Source organism: Cornus florida, unplaced genomic scaffold (genome assembly GCF_030987335.1).
Source record: "Cornus florida cultivar Cherokee Brave unplaced genomic scaffold, ASM3098733v1 CherokeeBrave_3.0.0_Hap2_Chr06, whole genome shotgun sequence".
NCBI lineage: Eukaryota > Viridiplantae > Streptophyta > Magnoliopsida > Cornales > Cornaceae > Cornus > Cornus florida.
Genome location: NW_026775576.1, coordinates 103,379,138 through 103,391,943, shown reverse-complemented (window position 1 = coordinate 103,391,943; position 12,806 = coordinate 103,379,138). Strand labels below are relative to the sequence as shown.

At 32.6% G+C, this 12,806-nt stretch overlaps 1 protein-coding gene across 1 annotated transcript; it reads right to left on the bottom strand.

Annotated features, from left to right (window-relative positions):
• Positions 1–258: 258 nt before the first annotated feature.
• On the bottom strand, positions 259–7,741 carry LOC132313523 (CDPK-related kinase 7-like). The gene is made up of 11 exons (XM_059812319.1): positions 6,597–7,741; positions 5,518–5,648; positions 4,888–4,929; positions 4,690–4,798; positions 2,831–2,909; positions 2,449–2,745; positions 2,063–2,175; positions 1,619–1,726; positions 1,484–1,546; positions 1,150–1,317; positions 259–911 (listed from the first exon to the last, which is right to left on the bottom strand). The coding sequence occupies exons 1-11, from the start codon at positions 7,077–7,079 to the stop codon at positions 774–776; spliced, it is 1,731 nt and encodes a 576-aa protein (XP_059668302.1). The 5' UTR covers positions 7,080–7,741; the 3' UTR covers positions 259–773.
• Between the last annotated feature and the right edge of the window lie 5,065 nt (positions 7,742–12,806).

Sequence of the window (12,806 nt, the reverse complement as noted above, 5' to 3'; positions counted from 1 at the left end):
TTACAATACAGGCAAACATATGCATTTTATATATATCTAGTTAGTGAGACTGCAGATATGATGTTTTGTTGTGAATGGACCTGCCAAATTTCGGACAATATATCTTTAGACCTTTCTATACATTAATAATAGTACTAATGTTGGAAGTTGCAGTTCAGGGAAAACAACCAAATTAGGTAGTTTTGAATTTAAAATTACCGACCTACAACTGAAATTACACAAACTATGAAGCTTTTTGAAAATTACCAAATTAGGCGCCAGCGGTTTGTAAATTTACTTGTACATTTTATTTACAAATATCAGCAGTTCAGTGGGATGAAGTGCAACAACAGGACAACAGTGGCAATTACGGGTTTCTGAAACCATTTTTTATCTGTGATCGTAAAAGCTTCTTGCAGATCACAGTAAGATTTTATTAAGAAACTAATAGTTTTGTGAACACAAGAGATGCACCCAAAACCTACAGAACCCGCTTCAGTCTCAGTTCTGACCCGAAATACATTATGTAATCTAACCTCATCTGTACAATCCTCTTAACTTTTAATTTCACCGGATATATTGAAACCAAAAAATTATAAGGTAGAAAGGAGACATACTGACATGAGAAGTGCTGCAAATGGCTTTGACTGCCACTCATGCCGCATAGGCCAAAGCTTCAACTTGAAACAGTTTTTTTTGTGCCGTTAAGAGTTAACTCATGCTTATTCAAGGTCTCTCCCTCGAATTTGGCTGACTTTTTGTTTCTCAATGAATTTGTGTAGTTTCGTTTTGATTCAAGCTTTAAGAAATGCACGCGGAGAAACACCGTGGAGAAGTCTGACAAATCCCAAGTAACTGAGCTTCCCATCCGAGTGTCTTATCCAGTCTTGTAGAACCACATGAATTGGTACTGACGGGCTAAGTCCAAGTTCCTGGTCAAGAAAATAAAAGAACAAAAATTAAAAGGAACCAAATTATAGGAAGCTCATAATTTTGATCTGCTACTTTTGTAGTAGTAACATGGTGCTAAAGGGGGACAAACTTTGCTACAGTCTTACTAACAAGATGGCAGGGAAGGCCTAGAAAGATTGCGGGAATTTTAAAATTATATGAAGAAAAATGGTAGTTTAATAAAATAATTTCTTTTGCAGAAAGAGAGAGAGAACATACTGAAGCAAGTTCTTCTATCATAATAGGTCTGTTTCCATCCTTGTCAAACAGCTCATAGGCACGGGGTGCAAATTGCTCCCAGCTTTCCATTCCTTCCAGCTGATGCACGCTTATGGCTGCAGCACAAAATTCTTCAAAATCCAATTTTCTATATTGAAGAGAGCTCACCTGCAAAATATTTAATATATTCAGGCACTATTCAGACTCTCTCTCTCTCTCTCTCTATATATATATATATATATGCAGTCAAATATGCTTAACTAGACACATCTATCATAAACCTAAAAGAGAAGGAAAGAACAAGCAGGGATGGAAAAGGTCTGCAAGTTGTTACCATGTTGACATAATCTAGAACCCGTGAATCCTTCATGGCATTGGTAGAGTTCTTCATCACAGCCTGCCAAGTCCACATACATCACTCAAGTGAAAACAACCAAAACCAAGGAACAAGGAAAGGGAGAGAGATTACCGTTCTAAAGTTCTGCAGGGAGATAAATCCGCTTTTGTTTGGCCCTAATAATGTAAATTGTTCCCGGAAATAAGCTAGCTGGGGTGCTGTCAATGTCTTAGCAAGAGCCTGTCACAGTAGGAAAACACTTTCACTTGATATACCTGTTGGTTCTTGCATTCTATACTTAAATGCATGGGAATTATATGAATGGTAAAAGAATATAAAGTTATTTTTATTTTAAGAAATCAGGAAAATCTCAAAATTCTTGCAGTTAATTTCGAGTATGTCTACTTTAAGATAAATGTTTTCATTTTTGCATTTTTGTTCGAGGCCAGTAGATAAATGAGAAGTGAAACAAATTAATTATTGAGCAACTGTCCATAGTATTTTACAAATATTTCTTACATGGCCATTTTACCAAGTTTTTGAACATGAAAACTTCCTCAAGGCAGAATTGCATACCCCCAAAGCCGCTCTTCTGAGAGAGGATGAGCATATATAAGATTTTACAAGTTTGTAGATTATCATATCCAAAGGAATCTTCACATCATGATGATTGGCCAGCCATGGATGACCTGACCATGAAAATCAGAGTGCAAAAATTAGAACTCCAGCATACTATTCTGTGTGTGTCTACACACACACTCATCATCCTTGGTAGACAATGCCCTTCTGTTTTCTCAGTTGACACAAGGGAGAGGTACCAAGGTATTGTACTGTTTTTGGTTTATAAATAAATATATATATAACAGTTAATTTTTTGCACAAAAAATAAAATAATACCACTTTGGTTAATGATGGGTGGCAAAATCAGGAATATTACGATTTATATTATCCAAGTAACTTACTAAGGGCCTGAGCAGCAGTTAATCTCTTGCGGTAATCTTTGTTCAACAATCTCTTCACAAAGTCTCTTGCATTGGAAGACAAAGAAGGCCACGGGGCTTCATCAAAGCTTGGGTCTGCCTTGAGGACAGCCCGGAAGATTCCAGATTCTGTTCGAGCCCAAAATGGTCGGCTTCCACATAGAAGAATATAAGCTATTACACCTATACTCCACATGTCTGCTTCTGTTCCATACGATCTATGTAGAACTTCAGGAGCTACATAATATGCGCTTCCTACAATATCATTTAACCGTTCATCTGCAAAAACCTCCAACAGTCAAACCCTGATGCAACTTTTTTCTAATAATCTTAAGGAATAAGGCTTTGCATATTAGGTTTTGACCTGGCTTTACATAATCTGATAGTCCAAAGTCAATGGCCTTCAGTGGGGAGTTCTCGTCTTTAGAAGTATAAAGAAAGTTCTGAAGCAGAAATTTTAACAAGTCAAAATCAATAGAAGAAAAAATATATATATATATAGAAAAGAAATAATAAGCAAAAGTATTCACAGTGCATCCCATTTTTCAATTAGTCAATGAAGGACAAAGAAAGATGAACAATTGCTGAATCTATCTGTTGATCCAAAAACTGGAATCGATGAAGTCAACATAAACAACAAATCATCAGATATAAATTTTTATCAGATATACAATTAATGAAGAAGTTTAGTAGTATTTTCTTCTAGGTTAAGAAGAATAATGGCCCAATTTCAGATTAAGGAGAAATTATAACAATCCTGTCAATGCATCTAGTTTGAATTATTTGACATCCAAAAGTAGGCATAGGATCAGTGCAACCTGAAACTTCAATTATAAGCCCATCCAGGGGACTCTGGAATATTAATGCTGAGACCAGAATTCCCAAATGCTTGTTGGGCTACACAGTGAGGTCATCAATGTGGACTCATTTAACCAAATGTAAGTCCACAACGGGGAATATATAATGTTTCAAATAGCAATATAATCCTTTCTTAAACAGAAGATGATTTGCCATACAAAAAATAAATAATAAATAAAAAATTGTCTTGTTCTCCTCCAACTCAAATTCACCCCTGCATCATTATTCTGCTGAATTTCTTCACTTCAACTTCACTAACTTCCACATATTATTCTTCCATTTAATTCTGATATTCCCAGTTACATACATTTAATAACTACCAACTCCTAACTAGGAAAAACAAATAACTACCAACTCCTAGTTTAGTCACTACATGATTAATATATAGTTCTTCTCATGGACGCTAGTTTTCCATCATCAAAATAACCATTAATATCAGGCAACCAACAGATAACACCTGTAAACCAAAGCATTAATTTATTGCAGAACACCAAAATTAGCAAATGCAGCATTTTGCATCAAGTTCTTATAGAGAAAGTGTGACACTTAATCTGCAGTTGGCTATTGGGTATTTGATTGATGGGTGGAGAGTGTTGTCAGGTTGTGGAGTTTAGTGTTTCCTTTTCCTTCATAGGTGTTCGATGGTTCCTGCCTTGAGTTTTGTTTGTATTCTGCTTTTGTATATTTTTCTGGTTGTGTTCTTTTGGTTTCTGTTCTATTGTGGTTTGAACCAGATAGTTATATTCTTTCTTCTTTTAAATAAAATTTCATTTACCAAAAAAAAAAAACAAAAAAACAGGCACAGTGGCACCTCAGATGAAAATCCAAATCAGCAATGAGAGCAGAACTGCAGAAGTACAATAGACTTAAGTGAAACTGAGAAAAATTAAACACAAAGGAAGAAATATATCTGAGGGCTATGTGCAAAAAAATTATTTTTGGTTCCATAATATATTCTACTAGCTCATTCAAGGAAACCGAGGCCAAAAACTAATCTTTTCTTTTCTGGATATCTTCTTTCTTACGAAATTAGAATGTTTTCCAGTGATGTTTATACAACATAAAAAATGACATTTATCATGGGGACGCCAAGCTTCTGATGAATCAAGTGTTTGAGTGGCAGATGAAAACAACCATTTAGATGTTAAGAAAGAAAGTTGTCACTAGAATGGGCAGGCTAACCATAAGTGAAGAAAAACTAAGGAGGAATATGAATTAATTCCATTTTGAGCATCTGCAGTTCCAAACGTGAAACTCTATAAGGTTTTAGTATACTTTCCAGGCAAGGTAATAAATTCCAGAGGTTTAAGCTTCCTAAAATATAGGGAAAAAATTAAATTTGAAAAATGTGTATAAGTCAATTACCTCAGGTTTCAGGTCACGGTGAACCACACCTTCAAGATGACAATAGGCAACAATGCTTAAAATCTGGACCATAACAGCCTTTGCATCTTCTTCTGAGTACTTTCCACCCCTAGAGAATGCAAATAGAAATTTTAACCAGTTCGAAGGTTGCAGAACAGGCCAAATTTTGCTTTAAAAACAAACTATATAACAATATACCTAGAAAGTATCCTGTCTAATAATTCCCCTCCTTCGCATAACCTGAATAACATAAAACAGGGATATAGTTAATGATTCCTTGTCATACATAAGGCTAATAGTACAGGGATATATCTCATTTTATTACTTTAGGAGATCATAGATATTCAGACAATGAAAGAGGAAACATGTTGAAGGCTGATAACAGTATAACAGATGCTAATAGAAACCACTAGGTTGGTCCCAATGGATGTTACAAGCCTAATGGTTGAAAACTGACTGGCTGCATACAACTTGGCCGGCTCATCTCATTTTTTACAGAAAGCATATGTAAGTGAACTATAAAGATGCTTGATGATTTCGTATGGGAGTTAATAAGTTGGACGTCAACATTCCATTGGTTTTGGTGTTTAGCTTAATGAACATTAAAATTAAGTACTTCCAGACACATGCACAGTTCACATGTGCTTCTGTGGCATTTTCACATGTTGTTGACAACAAATGAGAGAAAAAGGTAATGAGTGTCCTTTTATTAAAATCATTTCACATTAACACACTACCAAGTGAAAAACTAACAAAGAATCTCCAAGTTAACAACATTATGTTTAACACGAATAGAAATCTAATAAAATTAAAGAAGTCTAAGCTTACTCCATCACAATATAAACATTGTCATCATCCTCATAGACGTCATAGAATTGAACTAGATTCTTATGTCCTGTTAAAGCCTGTATTATTTTCACTTCTCTTCGTACATCCTCAATGGCAATTGCAGTAGTCATCTGCAAAATCATATCCCTTTTAGTTAGAACATACTAATAGTTACATTGATCTCTACAGTTATCCACAGCTAAAAGGACAACAGTTATTACTGCATAGTCTATAGTTAAGAAGACGACTTTAAATATTAATGAACTATGAAAGTAGTATTAATGACAACGGCAATGATGATATGGAAGGAGTTTCCGCGTAAGAAATGACATAAATGAAAATCAAGGAAGTTCTACATTTTGGTTTGACATCATAACATTAGCATAAGTGTAGAATATATTAAATCACTGTCATCTGGATTGATTTAAAAACAACATCAAAAATCAATGGTCTTGACCCTACAAGAAAGCACTGAGCTCATGCCAACCATATGTTTTTTTGGTAGGTAAGATAAGGTTTATTAACCTGAGTGGATACACCTGAGACAAAGAAAATCCAATGTCAACCAAACGATTGTCGATACCTTCATGAAAGCTTGCCAATATGGCATCACATTTTTCTTACTTTACATTATTTCAATCTGCTCAGTTGAGATGGTATTCAAAAGAGTGATAATGTGTTAGTAAATAAAAAAAATTATTGTCTTTTACTATTCAAATTTCACCTAAGGGTAGCATTGAACATCTGCTTTAGCTTATAGATAGGATAACTCTGAAATGACCCATTCCACCTCTATGTTTCAGTTTTACCAACAATGCAATCAATTCCAGAAGGAAAAGACAAAATCAGTAAAAAAAAGTACACTGCAAAATTATTAGAACGGTAATGTGAAACACACAGCAATTTACATGAATTGCGAATACACGAGCAGTAGCAGTTAAAATCTGATCAAACACTCACCCAGCAGAACTTTCAAAGAAAAATAAACATATCTATGCATGAAACTAACATAAGTCACACAACAAATGTAGAAAAACTACAAAGAAGCTGATATTAGAGCAATGCTATCAAAATCAGACCTTTGATTTCGGGATGACCTTGACTGCCACATCCTGCCCCTTTAAGCTCCCTTTCTTTGCCTTTGCTGAACAAGTATACCCAAAATGCCCGCGCCCCACCTCTTCACCAAGCTCATAATGGGTTATGAAATGTTTCGAAAAGCCAAAATTCTTATCCAACGCAGCCTCAAACTCATTTCCTTCAGGAATTGAGGCCTCATTAGGCTTCACTGAACCGTGCCTTCGAGCAAGCAGCGCCCGAATGTGCTTTGCCGGCGAAGGAGGAGGAAACGGGCGCTTAAAGATGCGAAGAGGGGTTGAACTCCTGCTCGAATTCGCTGGCGAATTCTTGAATGCACTGGGCAAGGGACTTGGGCTGTAAAAGGGGAAGTTTGATAATTTCCCAGTTCGGGAATTCACTGCCTGCTCATTGTCACCGGGAATTGTTGTGTTTTCGGATAGATTTTGTGGGTTTTCAATAGGTTTTCCATGACAAAGTCCCATGGAATCAGAAAGCCAATGGAAAGAGAATTACAGCAATCAACGAGAGACACAGAAGTGTGCTTGTGATCAGGTAACAAGAAGAAATTCACATAAAGTTAAACCATTATGAGGAGATGAAAAAAAAAAATTAAACTCAGTAAATTCAGAGCTCAAGAAAGAGAATTGAAAAAGAACTAAACCACAAAATAGTACATAGAATTGCAAGAAGCTTTTGGAAACCCAGAAGAGTAAGAGGAGGGAATTCTAATGCTTGAAATGAAAATCCCAGAAAGAATTGGCAGAGAATTCTTAGAAGAAATATAAATCCCCAGATGGAAACAGAGGTTATAAAGAAGCCCAACGAGGAAAGCAAATAGAAAAATGAATTCACCAAAAGCAAACCAACTTTCTAGTCAAACAAACAATGCCCGCCAAGAAAAAACCCATTAAAATCACATAATTAAGTAACAAGATTCAGCTGAAAGTGAGAGAGTTGTAAACTCCAAAGCAAGAGAACCCAGAAGAATTCTCAACAAGAAGGTAAAGAATGAGAAATGAACACGAAAGTGAAGGAAAGATGCTTAGCAGAAACTCCAAGAAAAGAAAAAGGAAGTAGAAAAAGGAGGAAACGGAGCCCCTTTGCTTCTCTGCTTTTTCATTTTATTCTATTTTAATTTTTTTTTTTTTTCGTGTGAAAATTTTGATGAGTCACCTGTTTATATATTATCCTATTCATATTAGTGGCATTATTAGGTTTGGATCCTTCCAGCCTGTCCATATTGTGAAAGAGAGAGGAGATAGACTTGTATTTTTCTCACAGTTGTAAGTATTTTCTCTCTGTGTAATTCGAGCTTTGACCAGCTTTTGTGGAGTTTGAACTTTGAGGGCACTCTCTTAATTTTGTTTAGGGTAAAGTAAGGTAAATATCTTAATATTTAAAATTTGGACAAATAACATTATTAATTTTTATTTTGATTATATAAGTCGATTAAGTTTTTAAAAATAATAAATAAGGACTTAATTCATATAATATGTCAAAAAAAATCACAAATCATGTGTGTTGCACATGCCTATATTAAACAACAAATTTTCTAAACCACCCTTCTGGTTTTCCCAAAATACTTTCAGACCATTTTACCTACAGGCACCATTTCCCTCTCTTTTGATTAGTACTTTGGTCATTTTACATTTATTTTGTTTTTCATCGTTATTTTTTTCAAATACATAAGGGCACTTTAGCTTTTTTTATTGCTTTACTAATAAGCCCTTATTCACATCAAAAGTAAAGATTCTTGACTTTTAAGAACCTAAAAGGGATTATATACCTTATTTGCATATCATAGAATAGAATAACCATTCACATTCTCTCGTTTGGTTATGCACAACTTAAAAAGAAAAATTAATCTATATATATGTAAACCAAATAAATATATATATATGTATGTGTGTAAATATATATTTTCGATGTATATTTGAAAATAGAGGGAGGAATATCAAGAAAAAGTTGACTTTTATTGGATCTCTTGTTTCGTATTTTTTTAAGTAGGGAATGGAATGTCCATTCCTCTTGTTGGAAAGTGGAATAATTTTAATGAAATGACCATTCTCCGATAAATGTGAAGAATGGACATTCCATCTTTAAAATTACTTTCTAAACAAAATAATGGAATTAAAAGTATTTCATTCCACTTTATTCATTCCAACCATTCATTTGTAATGAAAACTCATTCCATTACTAAACCTATGGAATGGTCATTCCATTCCATAGTAAGATTAAATATTTTTGTAATATTTCCAGTAAGCCCTTCATCATTTTTGTAATATTTCCAATAAGCCCTTCATCATATTCCAATAAGGCAAAAATCTTTCGCATAAACAAAAAAAAAAATTCACATTCCACTTTTCACGTTTCTCTCGAGTTTCTTTATTAGGATTTGGATCCTCTAAGTTAAATATTCTCTAAGTTATGGTAAGTTGAATTCGCTACAGAATGATACGTAACATTAAAAACCTATCTATTGCCGGTGTTATATCACGTTAACTAATTTAAAGAAATTTTGAAAACTGCACCGTTTTGAGATAAGTAAAATTTTCCAAAGTTTAAAAACTGCATCGTTTTGAATTAAGAAAAATTCACTATGCTCTAACGATGTTTAACATTGTTATCTCTCCCTTATTTTTTCCAAAAAAAAAAGATCATTCATCTCCCTCTTTATTCATATCTGAAATAAGTCGAGTCTCTATTTCTCTTTTAAGTAGTAACAAATTTTAGATTTTTTTTTTTTTTCCTAATTAGTACTCACACAATCCAGGTTCCAAAAGGATTGTTTGTACAAAATTTTAGATTTTTTTATCATTTTATTTTTTGATTTGGGTAATACAATAAAAAGGTAATGGATCTGTTAAAGCACAATTCAACTCAACCATAGGCATGATTAATATCACTACAAATAGTATTTTGGAGCAGTAGCGTAGATCAAGATATCGTGCATTTATATTGTCATCATTCTACATATAAATCATGCATTCAGCAGTAGCAGAGACGCGACTTATTTCAGATATGAATAAAGCACTTATTTCATATATGAATAAAGCAGGGAAAGAGGGAGGATCTTTTTTTTAAAAAAGATGAGGGAGAGATAACGATGTTAAAATATAGTGAATTTTCCTTAATTCAAAATAGTGCAGTTTTTAAGTTTCTTTAAATTAGTTAATGTTTCTTTAAATTAGTTAATTTGATTTTACACCAGTAGATAGATTTTTAATGTTACGTTGTAGGGAATTCAACTTACGATAACTTAGAGAATATTTAATTTAGAGGATCCAAGTTCATTTCTCTTTTAAGTAGTAACAAATTTTAGATTTTTTTTTTTTTTTTTTTCCTAATTGGTACTCACACAATCCAGGTTCCAAAGGGATTGTTTGTACAAAATTTTTAGATTTTTTTATCATTTTATTTTTTGATTTGGGTAACACAATAAAAAGGTAATGGATCCGTTAAAGCACAATTCAACTCAACCATAGGCATGATTAATATCACTACAAATAGTATTTTGGATCCTCTAAATTAAATATTCTCTAAGTTATCGTAAGTTGAATTCCCTACGGAATGATACGTAACATTAAAAATCTATCTACTGGTGTAAAATCAAATTAACTAATTTAAATAAACTTAAAAACTGCACTGTTTTGAATTAAGGAAAATTCACTATATTCTAACTACGTTTAACATCGTTATCTCTCCCTCATCTTTTTAAAAAAAAGATCCTCCCTCTTTCCCTGCTTTATTCATATATGAAATAAGTGCTTTATTCATATCTGAAATAAGTCGCGTATCTGCTATTGCTGAATGCATGGTTTAAATCTTTTTTTCAGCAAAAAAAAATCTTAATACGATATGTAGAATGATGATGATATAAATGCACGATATCTTGATCTATGCTACTGCTCCAAAATACTATTTGCAGTGATATTAATCATGCCTATGGTTGAGTTGAATTGTGTTTTAACGGATCCATTACTTTTTTATTGTATTACCCAAATCAAAAAATAAAATGATAAAAAAATCTAAAAATTTTGTACAAACAATCCCTTTGGAACCTGGATTGTGTGAGTACCAATTAGGAAAAAAAAAAAAAAAAATCTAAAATTTGTTACTACTTAAAAGAGAAATAGAGACTCGACTTGTTTCAGATATGAATAAAGAGGGAGATGAATGATCTTTTTTTTTTGGAAAAAATAAGGGAGAGATAACAATGTTAAACATCGTTAGAGCATAGTAAATTTTTCTTAATTCAAAACGATGCAGTTTTTAAACTTTGGAAAATTTTACTTATCTCAAAACGGTGCAGTTTTCAAAATTTCTTTAAATTAGTTAACGTGGTTTAACACCGGCAGTAGATAGGTTTTTAATGTTACGTATCATTCTGTAGCGAATTCAACTTACCATAACTTAGAGAATATTTAACTTAGAGGATCCAAATCCCAAATATTAATCTCTTTTATCTTCTGAGTATATCACTTCTTCTTCTTTTTTTCTTCTTCTTCTTCTAATTTTAATTTTTTTTTTTTTTGAAATGTTTGTATAATTTCTCCATCTTTCTCTCTTCGAACATTTATATATGGAGTAATGATAATATAAAATAAAAATTAACGATCGCCTGAGTCAAAAATAATATCTCATTTTATTTTAAGGGTTTTCTTTATTTTTTTCCATGGCAGTATTGGGCATCTTATAACATTACAGAATATTAATTAAATTGATTTTATTAAAATAATGTAAGCCAATGAAAATGGTATTTTTGACAAAAATCATTTAATTCCAAACTTAATGATGATCAACCAAACAATAGAATGATAATAATCATTCCATTCTATAATGATTCACTGTGTTACACCAAACATAGAAAGTGAATACTGTTCAGTTCTATTCTATTCTCATTCTCATTCTCATTCTTATTCTCATTCCCATCCCCTGCACACCAAACGTAGCCATGTTTACCCCTCGCGACCCTTTTGTACTAAAACCACATCGAGTTGGATCTATCCAGAGTTTTGACCCATGATTTTAGGAACAGTGACCCAAACAACAACAACAACAACAAAATGACTCGGTTTTTGGTGAATTTAGATCCGATTTATAATTTATATTACTAATTAAATGAAAAAAATTCTGAAATAGAGAGATAGAAATGATGTATTGAAAGTTAGGGTTCGAGATAATTTATAAATTTTTTCATCTTTAGCGGTGAATTATTTTTTTTTTTGGATTATTTCTTGACTGTTTTTTTGTGCTTTGTCTTGATTTCCCACACGGTATAGTTACGTAAGTGAATCATTGAAAACATATACTAATTTCAGTATATATTTATTTATTGTCATCCACGCAAAGAGTAAATTGTTTCTTCACTTCACATTATGTAACAACAATTTACCTACTTTTAACTTTTGAGCATGTATTTTGATTAGCAAAACAAAAGGCATCTCCCTCATTCATCATAGTGACGTCATTTCGTGTGTGAAAGGGTGAGAAATTTATTTCGTTTTGTATCAATTTGTTGCCGTAATAGCAGCTACTAACATTAGATTCAACAACTAAACATTTGACAATGGCATTTTTTTTAAATATTTTTTAAATAAAAGGCTCCTACAGCACTTCAATCATTTTTCTACATGTCACGTTTTGGTATTGGGTCATTACAAAAATAAAATTTTTAATGAATGAAAGCGCAAAAACTTATTAACATCTTCATAATAACAACTCAATCACTGATTAAGAAGAAAATAATAATAATAATAATAATAATAATTCTAGGCCGAATGGTCAAAATATTAATGCAGGCTAACTAATTGTCAATGATCTCAACCCAATACCCACTAATAAATTGAATCAGTGTTTTTTTTATTTAATTTTGTTTTTTTCCCCTCAAAATATACATTGTGATAGTGAGCAATCAATAGATATAACTATAATTTTCATAGAGTGGTTTATGTGGCCTACACATTTTACATATTGGAAATTAACATCAAAATATTCATTGCTTCAGCTAAGAGAAAGTGTTGTTGACTGTTTAAAATTTATAAAGTTTTAAACAGTCACTGCCAATTTGGGTTGATTATTATTATTATTTAATTTTTTTTGTTTGGCTACAGACATCTGGTACCTTACTCTATATCTACTTTTAAAGCCGGCAAGAAAGGCATCCTAGATTCCTAATGAACCACCAATCTTAAACATTACACACAACA

What these genes read in the sequence shown, in the direction of transcription:
- LOC132313523 (XM_059812319.1), bottom strand. Translation starts at nt 7,079, where the DNA reads ATGGGACTTTGTCATGGAAAACCTATTGAAAACCCACAAAATCTATCC. An exon ending in AATGTTTATATTGTGATGGA is followed by an intron (nt 4,930 to 5,517) that starts GTAAGCTTAGAC and finishes TATGTTATTCAG; the next exon opens with GTTATGCGAAGGAGGGGAAT. An exon ending in TCAGAAGAGCGGCTTTGGGG is followed by an intron (nt 1,727 to 2,062) that starts GTATGCAATTCT and finishes CTACTGTGACAG; the next exon opens with GCTCTTGCTAAGACATTGAC.